This window comes from Antrostomus carolinensis, unplaced genomic scaffold (assembly GCF_000700745.2).
Source record: "Antrostomus carolinensis isolate BGI_N321 unplaced genomic scaffold, ASM70074v2 scaffold16207, whole genome shotgun sequence".
Lineage (NCBI taxonomy): Eukaryota > Metazoa > Chordata > Aves > Caprimulgiformes > Caprimulgidae > Antrostomus > Antrostomus carolinensis.
The window spans coordinates 123,263-141,549 of NW_010329645.1; the positions used below are offsets into that span (position 1 = coordinate 123,263).

The following is an 18,287-nucleotide window of genomic DNA, read 5'->3' on the forward strand; positions in this document are numbered from 1 at the left end:
ACATTAATAAATAACAATCAGAAATGCAGCAAGAAAGATAATTGTGTATATTCTGCTCAACAAAAGTTGTTCAAGGGAATCAATATCAAAACAGACAAATTGATAAATGGACATCCTTCAAAGTTTAATTTACTCCACATACAAGTTGAGACTCTTCAAAGCTGCAGAAAGAGGAGAGCTAGATAGCTAGAGATTAGGAAAAAATGTTAGTATAATGATCACATAATTACAGAAGAATTCCTGCAAAACAATACCTTTGGCAGACTTCTGTGCTGAGCCAGGTACTACTGGTTCCTTAAGAATGCAAGGGAATATAAATAAATCTTCCAAAGTCAAGCCTTTCAAAATAAAACTAAAACCATCTGCAACTTCACAACTGTAAATAAAATCAAGAACAATAATAATAAAGATCTGTTACGTTATTTTGGTCAGTCCTTGTCTAATGTCAATCCATCTAACATCTCCACATTTCAACCATACACAAAACGTGATTTCTGAACCCCTCACTGACCAGTGAAAACCACAGCAGCCTCTCTACTCGCATGTATTAGTGCTACATTTGACAACAGCAAATTATTGAAAGCATGGAAGTATTCAGGATAAAGACTGTACAGCATGTCTCTCAAAAAGGGTCTCAGTTTTTTTGTGTGTGAAACTTCTCTGCTAAGGCTCTAACCACCTAATAAAGCCTTTATCAGCAATACATTCCTCTGGAGACACGTGATATGTGTCACTACAGTGATCCCACAGTATTTACAAAACAACACTCAGATTTCTCTTCAGACCAGTGGCCTGAAAAGCACCCCAAAATCTCCCTTCTGGGATGTGATAGCACTGAATCTCTCAGGCAGCTCTGTAATACCAGCTGCATCAGTGACCTTGATATTTACACACAAACATTCAGTACTGTTGATGGTCTCTTACTATTGGTGATCTGTATTTCATGCAGAGGAAGAAATAAGCTGCATTCGTCAACTCAGTGAAGCCACTGCTACTTGGCTGAGAGCAAAGGAGGAAGGCAGCGTTTCTCAGGTGTGTTTCACTCAGCCACTTGTTTTAGCAAGCTCTGCTGTATGCTGTGAATAGAAAACCTTTCCTATCCCTCTGTTTTGAATGTGACTACAATTTAAATACGTAAAAGATCATAAATATATAAGGAATTGCCAGACTTCTCAGTAGTTCTGGCAAGGAAGAGAGTCTGTGCTCCCAAACTCCAAACTTGCACAAGTTCTCCCTTTCCCCCTTATCAGAAGTGCCATATCAAGAGGCACTGCAGCGCCTCGCAGACAGAAGCCAGAGAGACCTTGCTGGTGAAGACTGAGGCAAAGTCAGCACTCAGTACCTCAGTCCACTGTCACTAAAGCCCCTGCCCCATTCAGCACTGGGTCCGTATTTTCCTTGTTCAGCCTTTTACTACTAATGAGGCAAGAGAAACTCTTCTTGTTGCCCTTGATACCCCTTGCAATTCCCATCTCCAGCTGAGTTTTGGATTTCCAAGCACCATCCCTGCATGCCCAAGCAACGTTTATAAATTACTCCTTTGTAGCCAGCTCCCACTTACACCTCCGATATACGACCTTTTTTGCATTGGAGCTCAGCCATGAGGTCCCTGATAAGCCAAGGTGCTTGTTTCCCTGAGTACTGGGGTGTTCACTCTCGCACTTAGAAGATGCTGACTTCAAAGACCTGCCAGCTTTCCTGAGTTCCTTTGCTTTTCAGAGCTGCCCTTGATGGAATCCCACCTAACAGTTTGTGAAATCTGAAAACCTGAAACCTGATCTCCTAAAGTCCAGGGTCTGTACTCTGCCTCCTTTCCTCACTCTTGTCAGGATCTTGAGCTCCAGCTAGTTCTTCCTTGCTAGTGGACAGCAAATCCAGCTCTACTTCACCCCTGGTTGGTCTATCCTGTATTGAGAAGTTATTCCCAATACCCTCAAGAAATCTGGACTGCTTGTGTCCTACCACGTCGCACTTCCAGCAGATTATCAGGAGGTTCAAGTCCCCCATGTGAACCAACATCAACAATTCATCAACTTCTTCAAGCTTTTTAAAGAAAGCTTTGTCCACTTCCTTACCCTAATCAAGTGGCCTGTAACAGATTCCCACCATCATGTAACCCGTTAAGTCTTCTCTTCTGTTCCTGACCTACAAACTCTCAAGCACACTGTCACCCACCCATCCCATAGAAGAGCTCCATACACATGAGGAGCTCCTTCACAATGAAGGCAATCTCCACTTCTCATCTTCCTTGCAGGTCCTTCCTGAAGAGCTTGTATCCATCCTTCATATCCCTCTGTGTGAGCTGTTAACACCAAGCTTGCTGCTCCGGTGAGGTCGTAGTACTGCAACTGCATGCACTGACTTCCCCCTGCTTGTTTTCCAGAGTGCAGGTATTTGTACACATACACTTAAGGTGGGTGTCTCTTCATCCTGCTTTACAGTTCCTGAGGTCTCTCTTCTTCCCTTTGCCCTGCACTCTTTTCTTTCCACCCCAGCTGACTGCTACCTAACTGAACTATGGGTCATGATCTCTCTCCACTGTCATTCCTAGTTACAAGCTCTTTGCAGGTTGATGACCTGGTTGGCAGATGTCTTACCTGACTTTGTCATACTACTGAACATCTTTCCATCTAAATTTTCAAAAAATATAAACACAATAAGAACTTACAATATGCAGCTGAAAGAGCTGCTGTCAAGTTTGAACACTATGTTTCGTATTCCTTTTAGCTGAAGCAATAGGACAAAGGGTTGGATGATTCAGAAGAAAGTATATTAAAGGAGAAGGGATTTTCTTTCTATGGAAAATTGATTCAAATCAATTTTAGCTAATTGCAGTGAATGAAAAATCACCAACTCACAAATAATTCAGCTACCTACCTCTGTGAAATTATTCTGCAGTCCAAATTTCTCACAGAAACAACAATAGAAACAACAACTTCACAGTTGATGCTCTGAAGCAGAAAGGGATGCAAAAGCTAGATTGGCCTGAAGAAGGAACTAGCTCTGATATTTAGAAGCAGGCATGGGTACAGGAGTCACTATTAAGGAAATAAATATGATTTACCATACAGCTTCACCATTCTAATAACTCTGTAGCGAGCTAGGGTGGGAGAGAAGGGCTAGGAGCATGGGGACAGGGACAAGAGGCTGGGGTGGGACTGACCCTCCCAGGCACAGCTATGGCAATGCCACACCTGCCCATCATGGGTTCAGAAATTCAGTCTCTAGGGCTACCAACTCATAGCAAGTGTCGGAGCACTTACCAATCACTTAGAAACTCAGGAATGAATACAGAAAATGAAGCTGGACAAGTAGATGCAATCAGAATTCTGGAAATGCGGAGACTGCTTCCTACTGTCCACAAGGTCAATACAGAGAGGAGAGTTTAAACTATTAATGAAATTAGTGCACCAAAAGTGACTGCAATACAAAAGGAATGTTAAGTAGCATTTTGTCTTATATCCTTCTTTACTAAACCATGGACACTTTCGTATGTTTCACACATGTAAGGTAATCTGGATATTATAATTTCCCTTATACATGTTCTTTTATGTACATATACATATATATATAAAAGCCTATGGCTTCTTTAGTGGTATTATATGCATAGAGAAAACCACAAGAATTGTTAGTTGCTTCCCTGAGCTTTCTGAATACTAACTATCTATATTGGGAAAAACCAAACTGCTGATAAATTTGATAAATCAATGGTACTGCAATATCAGATATAAAAAGTTAATCACTCAAAGTGGATACTAATAATACAACAGAATAGTTTTGTATTTACCCCAAGTAAAATTATTGCAACCTTTATGAAATATGTACCAGTAATTATCTATGCCTAGTTTATGCCTAGTTTACAGACTATTTTATATTTTGATAAGGACTGAAATTTCGCCACAAAAAATTATGCACTAAGACTGCACTCAAACTATTTGTAGGTGTTTATGAAAACAACTCAAATTCTTAATGGCATGCAAACTCATTCTGTAAATAAACTGAATTTTACAATAGAGCATTTTAGATTCTCTCATGCTTTTTTCCTCTCAATATGGTAGAAACAATCCTGGAAGGTCCTGAAGAAAGCAGTAAACATCAAAATAAACAAAAATCCTCTTTTAAGAGTTCTCAGGTCCTCAAAGTCACAAAACTTCCATCTCCCCTTCTAAGAAGAACCATGTTAAAATTAAACTCTAAAGTGAGTACCACCCAGAACACAGCCCAGACACTCTGGTTTAATACAATCCCTACAGCTCTGTGGAGAAGAGGACCAGATCTGAAGACAAATGGAAACAAGGTTGTCCTGGGAGATAACAGTCGCCACTATTAAGCAAGTCACTCTTCTGCTGGCAATCACAGACTACTTAAAGTTGAAGAATATACTAAACACCCTAATTTCAGGCTCAATGGATAGAGCAATCAATCCCTTTTATGTAGCAAGACAGCTTGAATTAATAGCACCCTTTGTCCATGGCTGAGTCACATGCCAAGGCCAGAGCAGATGCTAACCTTCCTCCCCAGGGCTCCCTAAAGGCGGAGGCTGTGGAAGGAGCCAGCTTTCTGCAGGTGTATCAGGGTAAGACCTCAGTAGCAAGCAAGAGAAGAAGGTCCAGCGTGTCCCCAGCCCAGGCTGCAGTTCGTCGGTCAGTGCCAGCCGGCTGTGCCCTCAGCACAGCCACAGGCCCCTGCCCTTCCCCAGCTGCAGGCCACCCACTCGCTTCAGGCAGGAGCAGACCCGTTCCCTCCAGGGTGGGTTTGCACCACACCAGCCTCGTCACTCAGCTCACTTTGGGTCTGCCAGGGTAGGAATGCCAGAGCAAGAGAGATGGCAGGGAAGGATACGTTCTTCTTCTTCAGGGAACGTTTAAGTGGGCACTGAGAAACATGAAGGAGCTTCCTTCCTTCCCTGACACCCTGCTATGGTCACTAGCTCTGATAGCACAGTGTGCCTAGCATATTCAGCTTTAAACACGCCTCTGTTTGTCTGCAGGTAAGTGACCCCCTGCAGAACGGCTGTTACCATCTTCCTGCGCAATAAAATCTCACTAGAATATTGAAATAGTGCACCACAGAACTTACATGTAGTACAGACTTTTGCCTAAGAAACTGCCCACAGCCTTCCCTTTCTCTTGCTCATGGACACAGGACTTCAGGAATATTCTCTGTAAAAAGGCTGAATTTTACTGCTAAATATATTACATCCATTTAATCAAGGACTACATGGCAGCCAACAACGCCCCAGGCTTCACATTGGTCATTGAAAAGTTTCTCTTTTGCCTGATCCTCTTCCGACAAAATAACCTGTTCAGACTCTGGCACTGTGTTCAGCTCGGTACGTAACGAGCGAGCGGGACTGTCGTGGGATGCTGCTGTGCTTGAGCCCTGCCTGCGAGCAATAACTGATGTGGGTGCCCGTGTGCCCCCGGGATTAAGCTGTCCCCAGTGTTACCACCACTAGAGAACAGCGAGTGGCTTTTGCCAGGCTCTGCTACAGGGACTGGGCATGCAGGAGCACAGGGTGTGTAGCGGGAGGACTGAGCAATGGGCTTTGTACAGCACACAGGTGAAGAGGATGATGATGTGAGGATTCAGCTGACGGCTGCTGTGGAAGAAGACAGAGAAGTATGGGCCGTGGGAAAGACCTGAAGTCCTAATACTGAAAAAGGCCTTATTCCAAATCCGAATTAAATTCAAGTCCACAGAAAAAAAATAAATCTTGCCATTCAAAGGTAAATAAACAAGTGTTGTAATCCTTAAAACAAGGCCCTGCAGATAACTCCGTTTTATGAGAAGTGGAAAATAAAATGTTCACTATGCAAAATGTGCTCTCTCATTTCATTACACAAAAAGACACCTTAAAATCTCTAGTAACTGGGAGACAATGAAATGCAGTTTCTACCAGTCCACCCACGTAAGAGCTGACTTGTGAGAGCACAAGTGAGCCATCTACCTGTGCCGTTTGGATTCTTCTACAGAATCCTTCCCTCCAGTAAACTTAATTGCTGATCTGATCTAGAAACTACAAAAAACAGAATTTGTTATAGTTTCCTGCAGTTTATACTGATGCTACTCCAGCTTCTTGTAACTTGATTTTTAAACTTCTGTTAAGATTTTTTTTAAAACTATTACTTTGAAAAATGGGAATTAAATACAGAATAAATCTATTATCTGATCCATTCAGAAAGAAAAAACAGTCTAAAAGAGCAGATTGAAATTCTTAACATTTGGATTCTTACGTTATTTTACAAATATTTATTTACAAAAAGTATTTTGCAGTATTTCCATAACAAATCGGAGAAGGCTTAATCACCTTACTTTTGCTGAGCCCTATTTTATTCTTGTTATTTCACTGACCTCAGTGGGCCAAGTGAGCACTATTCACTTTGAGTAAGCATGGCTATTGTAGCAGTAATTTCAAAAGAAGTAATGCAAATTATTAATGCAGTCGTTGACTAATGCAGAGTTTGCAGTTGTTGACTAATGCAGCATTGACCAAAAATATTCGAATATTTAAGAAAATATCAGAACACAAATGAGACCAGTTTAAAAATAAATCAATTCTTATTTTTCAACCAGAGAATCTCAATTCTGATCCCATCTCCAACATGACAGGGATATTTTCCAGAACTGGATGATGTGCAGAGCAAAAGTCTGTTTTGAGAGCTGCACAGAGGAGTATTTTGAGGTCCCTCAGTTTGGTGGATGATTCAAAGGCCAGGCTGTGACTCGGCTTTTTTGTCCCTTAGGAACCAGAGTGCATGCCCACTGAGAACATTCCACTGACTGTATCATCCCGATTACAATAGTTAGCAGGTACCTAAGCTGAACTGACTCCAGTGCCCATAAATGACCTGCCTCCTTAGCTGGCTGATGAACCCGTAGGTGCTGTGTGACACTGAGCTGAAATCCTGCCTGGCATCTCAAGAATGCTAGTTTGTTAAGGACCTTAGATAGAAACATCAGAAAACTGTCGTCCCAGGTAGAATAACGGTGTATATTTCATGGTATGGTATAGCCAATGGGTGCAGCTGGCAATCTATTAGAAAATGTTAATGCTCTGTGTAAGCCAAAATACAAATCAATAGAAAGGACTCCTTTTGGTGGGACTACAAAACCCGGGAAGGAAAAATGCTATTTACAGCTACTGTTTTAAAGTGCCAATTTACAGAAACATACATGGAGAGCACCCCTACCCTATTACCATTTGAGCAAAATATATACTGTAGGACCTAAACCTGTTTTTCTTTTAAAACAGTATGTTAGACCTCTTTCTACTAGGTAAATGCCATGGCATAATTTATAGCTTACTTCTGCTCTTGGGTATGCAGACACAGCACCTATTCTCTGAAAAACATGTTCCTGTGCATGCATGTGCAGGCTCCCCAGCAGTTTCTCAAGCAAGGGAAGTGTTTTCCTCTGCTCCACCCATCACATAGCAAAGCTGAAGAAAGCTCTAGGTCTTTTGAGCTCCCTACTGTCTTCTTAGCAAACTGTTTGTTTTTCAGCTAGAAAGGATCTGTACGGATTTTTGAACACAGCCTTCCAGACTGAAAGCAAAAATAATATAATTGGCAACAAGTTTAAGACAACCTGGATTAATTTATTGTAGCTCCTCTTACTGTTTATTCAAATACAGTAGAAAGTGTGTTTATGAGCTAAAAGAATGTCAGAAATACCAATTATTCATATACTATTTTCATTTCTCTAAAACAGAATTTCATTTAAGGACTGCTAATTTCAAACTAGAAACATCTTTGCTGGTTTTAAGTACTTTTAATATACACTGATATAGAGGAAAAAGGAAGAAAAAAATTAAAATGTTCTATTTAATTCTATAATATAGTAATTTTTATATTCTTAAGTGCTAGCTTTACTTAGTTTAAAGTTACAGTGGCCTATTACAAAAATAATGCCAGAACTTGATTATTGCACCATAAAGTGACTTGTTTTTCTTCTGTCATAAACTGCAACTAGCTTGTTACAAAATATGTGTTTTCACAATACACACTTATGTTCTCAGTATTTGATTAACATTAGTCCAAAAAAGCAACTAAATTATAAAATTCTCTTCCACCCCTTGTGGGATCAGTGATTTGAATGAATATGCACTAAGTATTTTAGAAGGAGAGCTGATAAGCAACGCTGTTCAGGTAATAGTATTATTCCCTGGTGGCTTCACACTTGTAGAAAAACAGACTCAAACAAGCAGTACAGTGTTACTGAGGTTACAAATGACCTGGAAAAATACAGTTTCTATGGATATAATTTAATGAAGACAAGCCTTGCATGCCACACATCTAACACAGTGTTATTTTTATTTCTTTGCAGGTATTCAGATCCATGCCTTGTATTACGCAGATTTAGCAATTTTTTGTACCATAGAATTTTAAAATACTAGTCTTTTATGCAGAAGTTATTAAATTATAGACAGTGGGATGATCAGAACCTTACTGCATATGTAACCAAGTCGGATTTTTCCAGCGACACTGTGTTCTATCTTTTAAAAACATTTAATTATGGAGATCTAGCACTGTTAATAAAAGCTGCTATAGAAAAGGAATATTATTTGAAATCAAAACGCAAATTTCTGCCAGAGTTATCCCATGGCCTTACCTAATCTGAATATATTTGCAAGCACTAAATTTTATTCAGAAATCTTTATTACGTAATATTGCTAAAAATCCAAAGAGTCATTGATTGAAACAGCAATGGAAATCAGGAACAGCAATACTGAAAAGACCAAGGAAGGACTAAAATGCCATTTGTTTACATTCTGCAAAACCCAGCCTGGATTAGATAAACAGAGAGATTCTTTCTGGATGGAAATATTGCATAAGATTCTGAAATTAAACACAGAGGGTGGGAAGTGCAGCTAAAATCAACTGATGTTTTGCTTTTCATCACATTAAAATGACTTTCAGACCTGAAGTATAATCACTGTATTTTTGTCCTCGGTGCAAAATTAATAAAAACCAACTTCTGAGCAACGCCACACCCTTGTGATAAAACAGCATTTTCAACAATATTTAGATAAAAGCCTGAACAAATCAAATAAACATGTAGGCAGGAAACACTGTTTGGAATGCACTCCCTGCAATGTACTATTAGAGCCAGAAAGCAGCCTAACTTCAGAATTCAATCAAACAAAATCTAGTATAATCTCATTACAGCCTTTGCAGTTAATGAAACCTATTTAAATCTCTAACATTGTGATTTTTAGACCTGACGAAAGCAAAAATTACTTGGTTTATATAACACAAACACACAGAAATATAAGATTTTATCCTTTAGGTTATCCTAGCTATTTACCAAGCAATGCGTAATATGAAAAGATTACTCTTCTGCTACTCACTATTGCTCCAGGATTTCAGTAAATATTTGATACTGATTTCAAAGAAGCCTGAATCCTGCTGGCTAGCCATGTCTGCTGCATACAAAGAGGCTTCTATAATTCTGAGCAGCTGAAGTGGCAGGTACTATGTATGTAGATGTGACTGTCACCAGTTAGTGATGTAAACGAGGGGTCAGAGGAGGAAATGAAGTCTCCGCAGATCCACTTCTTCCGTTCATGGTAGGTAAGCTCATTAAAAAGGGAAAAAAAAAAAAAGGGCGCTCAACAACAACAACAAAAACACACCATGAGATTTTTGTCCTTTGCTCTTCTTCCGGGGCTCGTACTTAATTCTATCTGTGGAGTCTTTTATTCCCTCACCCTCTCAGTATGTATTTTCATTTATTCCATTCCCCAACTGGGCGCATTTCCCGCGGTCAGTTGAGGCACATGCAGCACCACAGCACTTGTTCCGTAAGCACAGTCAGAGTATCCTCCCGAAGGCTGCCCGAGCTGCGTGCTCCCAATAACGCGCCGTCTGCCTGCCCGCCCGCCCGCCTGCCTGCAGCTTTATTGCCATCAGAAGCTGACAGCCCGAGCGTATGCACCTCCTCTTGCAAACCCAGGATCAACTTCAAGCCCCACTGAAACCGTCTCTTCTGCAGCTGGAGGAATTTCACACGTACTGTTGAACTTCAGGAAAAAAACCCAGCCTCTAATGCGTATCTTCTTTCTGCGTGCTCTGGTCAGCTGCTCTCCTTCCGCCTGTTTCCAAGAAGAGCACGCTGAACTCCACACAACTGCATCATGCTGCGGTAAAGCTGAACTGCACCCATATATCTCATTGCAGTGACGTTGGAAAGGGAAAAAAAAGGCTCTCCCTCAGCCCAGTTGCACAAGAGGAGCACTTCCAGAGCACTAAACCCACAGCATTCAGACTGCCTGCTGCTGTTTTCCTTTCATTGCTACAGAAAAACGCGGGGTTTTTTCCTGACCCCCCCCCCTCTCCCCCCCACCCCTTAACAAAGATGAGAGACAGCAAGCTGAATTCATAATGGCAAATAAACCAGGGAGCTCACTGCTTGGTATTCACCTCGGAAAGAGCCACTGAAAAATTCTCAGTTTGATGTCATTTTTATCTTGAATAATGTCTTTTTTAAAAAAGGAACTAAATTCACATAAGAAAATGAGGCAGAAGCAATTCACTGCTTGTTAATCTCTATATTTTCTACAAAATACTTAATTGCTAGCTAAAATTTCCATATTCCTAAGGTTTTTTTCCAAACAATCATCATACATCACTATGTGTATTTTAATGGCAATAAAGAAAAATAAGAAGAATTAGTTTTCCAAATATTTTTTTATTTCATATATTCTTGGCATCATCCTTCCAGATATTATTTCCTGGGAATAACAGTACTTCTTTTCTCACTTAGTGGAATACATTTCCTGCAGCATCTCATAATTACAGTATCTGAGCCAAAACAGAGCTTGTCTGCTGCTGATTCTTCTAAAAACTCTGTCAGCAATTATATTTGCACATTATTTTTAGTTTCAGCATGCAGAATATTTGATGTTCAGATTGGAAACTGAGGAACACAAGGGTCCTTGAGACCAATCTCCCATGGTTCTTCCTGAAAATATGCTAAATGTCCTCTGTAAACATACCTCATCTAGAGATAAGGTTTTGTGTCCTCACTAATGGAAGGCTTACCTACATCTGTACTGGGTTTGATCCAATTTTCAATTAAATCCACACATTTAAATATAATCTCCCACCAAATTTTGTTTCAAAGCCTTCAGTGTGGCTGAGGTCAAGCAGTCTCTCTGTTGATACAGATAATTTTTCCCCCATTAATTCTGTTGTTTATAATTACAAGGCAGAATCTTTCTTTTGATAAATTGAACGAAAATTTTATTACCTGAGCTGCAACTTCATATGCCTGCTCTTCTGTTACTATGAATGGGAAGTTATCTGGTTTTTGTAATGTGAATTTGAAGATCCTTTGAGGTTTTTTCCCACCTTGTAACCGATTTTTTGTTTTGTTTGTATTATTCCTCCTGCCTCTGTTCCTATACAAGGCCCAATCCTGATGGAAAATAAAGGGAAGTCATTAACTTACTTAGTGGTCATATCTTATTCTTACTCTTATTTCTCATCCTCACTGGATGCTAGAGCCTTTAAAATTGATGTTTTTGTTTCAAAATTGTAAAGGAGCAAGGACGTTTAACCATTTGCTTTTAATTCCTTCACATATTCTTACTCAACTGAACTTTTGAAAGCGCTCACCCTGTAGCCTCCAAGCCACAGGTGTCTTCTCTAGCAGTGTAATGGGGACTCTTCCAAGAACTCTGAATCCTTTTCTGTAAGAATGGTGGAGCACTCAATGAAATGACTTGGAGATCAGTTTAAAACAAACAAAAGAAAGTTTTTCTTTCTTCAGGAAGTTGTGAGCTTCTGGAACTTGTTGCTACTGGAGGCAGACAGCATTAGCAGCTTGAAATGCTGATAATAAACACAAATTTAGGTCTATAAAGAATGCTAAAAGGACCAGGCAGGAAAGTAATCCCCTGTAACAACCCTAATACAGCAATGTGTGCGCTGGGGCGTATAAGAGGGATGGGCTCCAGAAAGTGGCTACACCCCTGTGCACTCTTCCCAAACAGAGTCTCCTACTGCTGCTGTTGGGAGAATACCAGGCGAGATGGGTGTCTGGTGGGACCCCATGGAATGCTCCTGAGGGTCTCATGTTTCCCTCCCAGGCAGAATGAAAAGTTCAAGGTTTTGCCGGTTGGTTGGTTTTGGTGCTTTTAAGTTAAAGAAATTTTAGACATCTCCCATAGGCAAGTTCCTGATTTCTTCACTGTCATTAAACACTTACTTTTATTTCTCATAGTTTGTCTTTTCAAAACTGCAGGACTATCCTTGCTTATCCTGAATCAGCTTGTACGAACATGATCCAATAATGTTCTTGTCACTTTTGCTTCTTGGTCTTCACCAGTTATCAAGGCTAACCAGCACAATCTCTTCTTGGCTCTACGATCATTTGGCAAAGAAATAAATAGGCTATCACATCCAGAGAGACCTGGATTTTATTACTGTAAGTAGAGTTTGTGTCTAGGATGTTAAAAGTATCACCCAATGTACCTACCTGCAGTTCCCTATGGACTAACAGTAAAAAGGCTATAGCTACATCCAGCCTTCTGCCTCGGAGTGGCAGATCCCCTAGCACCTTTCTTACAGACCTTCTCCAAAGTGATTTGGAGCCAATGTAATTCCATTTTATTTATAATATTCCTTTTTAAACATTGCATTACAACATTAATATACAATGCAGAATCTCACTGCTTTCACCTTTTAGTATTCTTTCTGAAGAACACATTTACCTATTGTGCACTTCCACTGACAACGTGCCAGTGTACTAAAATATAATAACTTAATGGATTTCTTAAGACAAAGCATATTAAAGAAAAATGCCATCGCTCTTAGATTGTATATTTTTGTTATCGTATGGGAAAGTTCATACAGCTTTTACATTATGCTTCCTGATCTCACAGTTGTACTAAGGAGAGGCACAGACTAAGGAACTGCTTTCAGTCCACAGAACAGTCTAATGAGGAAAAACTGCCCCACTACTTTAAGACAGAAATCACAGCACAGTATTCAATACTATTGTTAAAATTTATTTCAGGTACTCCTCCATTATCAGTTCTGCTTTAGAAGGTACAAACCAGAACATAAGTGCCTCCAAGTTTAACTTTTGCTCTAACAGTTTCTTTAAAATTAAAGGTATAACCAATTAAAATCTTACTGATTTCTATCATTAAATAATCATAAAATATATTAAAAAAACTTTTAAATGCTAAAATTAATTTAAATATTTGCCAGTCTAAATTTGCTCAAATAGGACAGCCTCCAGATGATACTGGGGTTTTGCTCACATTTTGGAAACACTCCTTAAAAAGGTATAACACACTGAAATGGCAGAAACAGCAGCATTCTAATCTAGTGTTCTGAACTTATTTTAGGGAGGTTGACAAGACTAAGAAGTTTTGAATTACACAGAATTCGATTACATATTCCAGGCTGTGAAAGACAGACAGACATCAGCATACAAAATCTGTCAGTGTAAGTAAGCTTTCTGATGATGGATATTACCATCTTACATATTTACAAATACAGTAATCTTCTTTTTATGATATGGGAGTTACGAATAATTAATGACAATGTAACATTTTTTTCACCACAAGAAATCATAGATCCATAATGTAAGGCTTTTCGTAGGTCTACCATGATGAATGAACACCAGCTGGTTACCATTATAATAAAACTACCATTGCTTCAATTATAAACATTAGTATGTAACTCAAACTCCACATTCATGATGTACAGTGCACCTTCTGTTCTCTCATCTGCTTGCTAAGATCAGAGGTAGCGCATAAGAAGGAGTCCTGGGTACCTGGCTTATACCCTTCTCTGGCTGAACAAAGTCTGTGAAGTTTCCACGCCCCAACTTTGGAAAAAAACAGGTTGGGAGAAGCTATTCATCATCATGAGCAGTGTTCTCATGAGCATGAACAGTTATTTTCACTGCAAAGCACCTTAAAAATAGACTTCCAAAACTTTCACTCAGTAAAAGAAAAAGCATAACAAAAATACATACTGGTGGAGTTATTCATAGTATATCTCAAGATGGATATCTTGAGGCATCCAGCTTAGATGCCTACACTGGGAGGTGAGTGCCTTCACTATGACTCAAGAGTTCCCAAGAGTTCCAGTACAAAGCACAATTATTTTCCAAAGCAGGTTATTTCTCTTCACTGTCAACATATGATACTTAAGGTAACTACTTCTGTAAATTGAATACTTTATTCAGATTCTCAATATGTGGTAGGATAGGTGCTGTTGTGGTTTAACCTGGCAGGCAGCTAAACACCACACAGCACCATTCACTCATTCGCCCCCAGTGGGATGCAGGAAAGAATGAGAAAAAAGGTAAAAACTTGTGGGTTTTGAGATAAAAACAATTTAATAGAAAAGAAAGGGAAAATAATAATAGTGATAAAAGATTAAACAAAACAAGTGATGCACAATGGAATTGCTCACCACCCACTGACCGATGCCCAGCCAGTCCCTGTGCAGCCACTGCCGCCCCCTGGCCAGCTCCCACCAGTTTTATTGTTCAGCATGTTCAGCATGATGTCATACAGTACGGAATATCCCTTTGGGCAGTTTGGGTTAGCTGTCCTGGCTGCATCCCCTCCCAGCATCTTGTGCGCCCACCCCCAGCCTCCTCACTGGCAGAGCAGTGTGAGAAGCTGAAAAGTCCTTGACTTCATGTAAGCACTGCTCACCAACAACTAAAACATCAGTGTGTTATCAACATTATTCTCATCCTAAATCCAAACCACAGTATTATACCAGCTACTAGGAAGACAATTAACTCTATCCCAGCTGAAACCAGGACAGGTCACTTTTTTGTTTACACTTGTAGTGACTACTATTTATAAAAGTCATCCAGGCAGTTCAGTCCTCTCTGTTCTGAGCAACGCTGTATGAATTACAGCACAGCCCTTGCACAATCTTTCAGGGCTTATTTTAGCTTGGTATGAAAGGACCCATTTGGTTTTTGCAGTCTGAACTCTTTAGAATCTGAGGCTACATTGAAAGAGTAGCTGAAAGCTTCTAAGAGATGACAGCAATAACAAAGCAAGTATAAACTACAGATTCAAATTTTGTACACATAATTTCTTGCCTAGTGCTTAAACACTGATTGTCTTCTAGTTGCAGAAGCCATTGAGTAGAACAGTGCATTCCACATTTGCTGCTAACAGGATGAGTCTTTTAACTTATGTAGCAGGTGATTATATTTTTGATCTCTATTATTCAAATGCCGTCAGTAAACGAGAGTGATTGTATTTATGAATGCATAAATATCTGCTAACAGTACAAAGCCTCTCCTTGGTCTGCAGTGACGCATCTTGATAACCCAGTCTCTCCAACAGTGTGATCTGGCAAAATACAGAGCACTTCAGCCCTAATCTAGCAAAAAACATAAGCAAAATACAACTTTTTTATTTGCTCAGCTTGTGCTTAAATCCTTGCTTTTATCTTTGCTAGATGTCAATCATTCTGCTCCTGCTCAGCTCCTCACAACTTCAAGACAGTGATGTGGACACAGATCCCAAAGCCAAAAACAGCTTTACTGAACTGCTGGAAATTTTAACACTGTTTTTTATTTTTTATGGCTGAACAAAGTCATACAGCTTTTCCTCCTTAATTTGGGTCAAATCACAGAATCACAGAATGTGAGGGATCGGAAGGGACCTCGAAAGATCATCTAGTCCAATCCCCCTGGCAGAGCAGGAACACCTACAGTAGGTCACACAGGAACGTGTCCAGGCAGGTTTTGAATGTCTCCAGAGAAGGAGACTCCACAACCTCTCTGGTTGCTATGTCCTTTTAGCCAGATAGTGCTATATGCTGAATTACACCTGTGTCTCTGATTTCCATGGAATCAGCTTGGATTTACACTGGTATAGTTTGCATAGAAGTTTGGCTGTCTAGAGGTTTTTCTCAAAGGAGTTAGTAAGAGCTGCTTATTAGCATCTCTCTGGTTTTGATATGAACTAGTTCTGGGTAAATTAAAGCAACCCTACAAAGAATGATTCCCAGACTGATCCGATTCCTGTGCAGAACACACCTAAGAGATAATAACAAAATGGATGTATTATATTATCATATCCTGGGATATGAGATATTTATGATTTCACATTCCCTTCTTTAAAAAACCTGCTTAGAACCTCTTTATGATCTACACTTGAAAGACTGTGCTGGCTTTCAGATGGATACTGGTCATAGCCGAATGGTGTTCAGGTGCCTAAATATAGGTGTCTAGTGTGATTATAGATACACTAAGGTATGTGAGCTCCTCACAGAGACTGGCAGATATGACTAAGACCTACATTAGATCCACAGCCGTCTGAAGAAGTTGGAGGCTTTCTGCTAGACAGCTGTGTTTAGGTATCTGATTTGCTCCCTTTGGTTTCAAGATGAAAAAAAGAAACAATGAAAAAAGATGACGTGTCTCTGTTATTTGGGAAGCGACAAGTCCATATGTAAGCCAGCAATAAAAAAGGAATAATATTTTTACATTTAAGCAGAAAACCCACAGTATTTATATGTAGTGAGTTTATTTCCTTCAACCTGGCGTTTGATGAGGTTATGCACTTCTTTCCTTATATTAAAATATTTACTTTTTTTTTTTGGCTTTCCTTGTTCCAGTTTGCATAACACAAAACAACTTAAGCCAAACATTTACAGAGCAGCTCATACACATGCTTTGCTAATATCCTCTGTTAAAATTAAAATCAAAATTGTTATCTAAATCAACTGAACTCTATGTACCTATAATGTCCCATGATTTAACCAGGTAAAATAAACATCTTGCTAGGGTCCAAATTAAAAGTACAGAGTGACAGAAAGCACTCCACAAAATAAGATTTTAGTACACAAACCTAATTTAATGTGGTAAGTTCTAAATAAAGCAACATAAATCCTTCTTAGTTTATGTCTCACTAGTTTTGCTGCACCATTTTGTTTTGCCTTGTGTTTGTAACTGGCTGTTAAGATATTGCCACCTAGTGATGAAAAGCTAACAAGCAGAAGTAGTAGAACAGTAAATAATGCATAGGGAATACATGTTTACATTGTAAACTGTGTCAGAATGGAAAATAGGACCATAGAAATGAAGTAAATGTCTCTATTTCTGGAGAAAGTATATCAGACAATTTGGGTACAACTATATAAATATTTTAATATAAGACTATTAAATAGAATTTAATAGAATAAAATTAAAATATTTTAATAGATACATGACAGTTTCATGTACCACCCAGCTCCCATCCTCCGCTTGTTCAGTGAATTCTTGAGAGTAATTAAATAGGTTCTAATGGGTTTGTGACTTATCTGTAAATAACAAATGATAACTACCTACTAGGCATTTTGCAGAGGATTAATTAGTTAATGTTAGAATTATGCCTTCAAGATTCAAAGTACTATTATCCTTCCCTTGACTTTGTGTTGGAGCTGTCAAACTGACATGTCCTCTTAGGACTCCATTTGTCTCTGAGTTTCTCCCTAGCTGAACAGTCTCTGGAAGCATCAGCCAGCCAGGAACAAATTTTGTTTGCCCAGATGTACCATACATGTGCTAAAAATACACCATCCTATAAGCCAATCTGAAATCTGCACCACCACCACCACTGGGCCATGGACTAAGGCAACACTGATGCAAGAAATACTGCTGCCCAAGTCAAAATGCAGCCTGTGTCCTGAAAGCACAGCCTACAGGCATGAGCAGGCATGAAGAATAACTTGAGTTGTATTTTCTTCCTGCTCCTCACCTTAGTTTCCAGGCACCATCCCTAAACAAGCTGATTTCCATTACTGGAATTCTGTAAACTTATTTCTTTCTCAGTTTTGTTACAAACCCTTATCTATATTTCAGAGACAAGATGACATACCATACTCTCCACACATCACAGCAGGAAATTTCCAAACAGCCACTGATGATGACACTAATTTTGGGTACTTGTTTCAGAGACCATATTTAGTAACTGAACCCCACCCACCCACTCAAAGTATAACTTGCATTAGGTAACTAATGCCCAAGGGATTGGTACCAGAGCCCAGGACAGAAGGAATGCAGGGGTTGTGGCTGTCCCTCTTTTCCTCAAGTTGTGAAATTTCATTACACAATGCCCAGACTGAACTCTCAAATACTTAAAAATTTAGGGCCATAATTAGGTTGTAATCACGGCCTCTTCCACTTCCCTTCTGTGATGCAGTTGTATCTCTTCTACCCTCCTCACAGCAAACTCTGCAAGAGGGCAGAGAGGTGGAAGTCAGGAAGGGGAAGGGTTGGAGCATGCCTATCACTAGATATTCATAGAA

The 18,287-nt window shown here is 39.6% G+C and overlaps 1 protein-coding gene across 1 annotated transcript in view; it reads right to left on the reverse strand.

Annotated features, from left to right (window-relative positions):
* FRY (FRY microtubule binding protein) overlaps nucleotides 1–9,422 on the reverse strand; it is a gene marked incomplete at its 3' end in the record, with an annotated part of 132,062 nt that extends 122,640 nt beyond the window's left edge. Inside the window, exon 1 of the mRNA XM_010172653.1 lies at nucleotides 9,353–9,422. Coding sequence (XP_010170955.1) covers nucleotides 9,353–9,422 — 70 coding nt within the window. The remainder of the gene's footprint in view (nucleotides 1–9,352) is intronic.
* Between the last annotated feature and the right edge of the window lie 8,865 nt (nucleotides 9,423–18,287).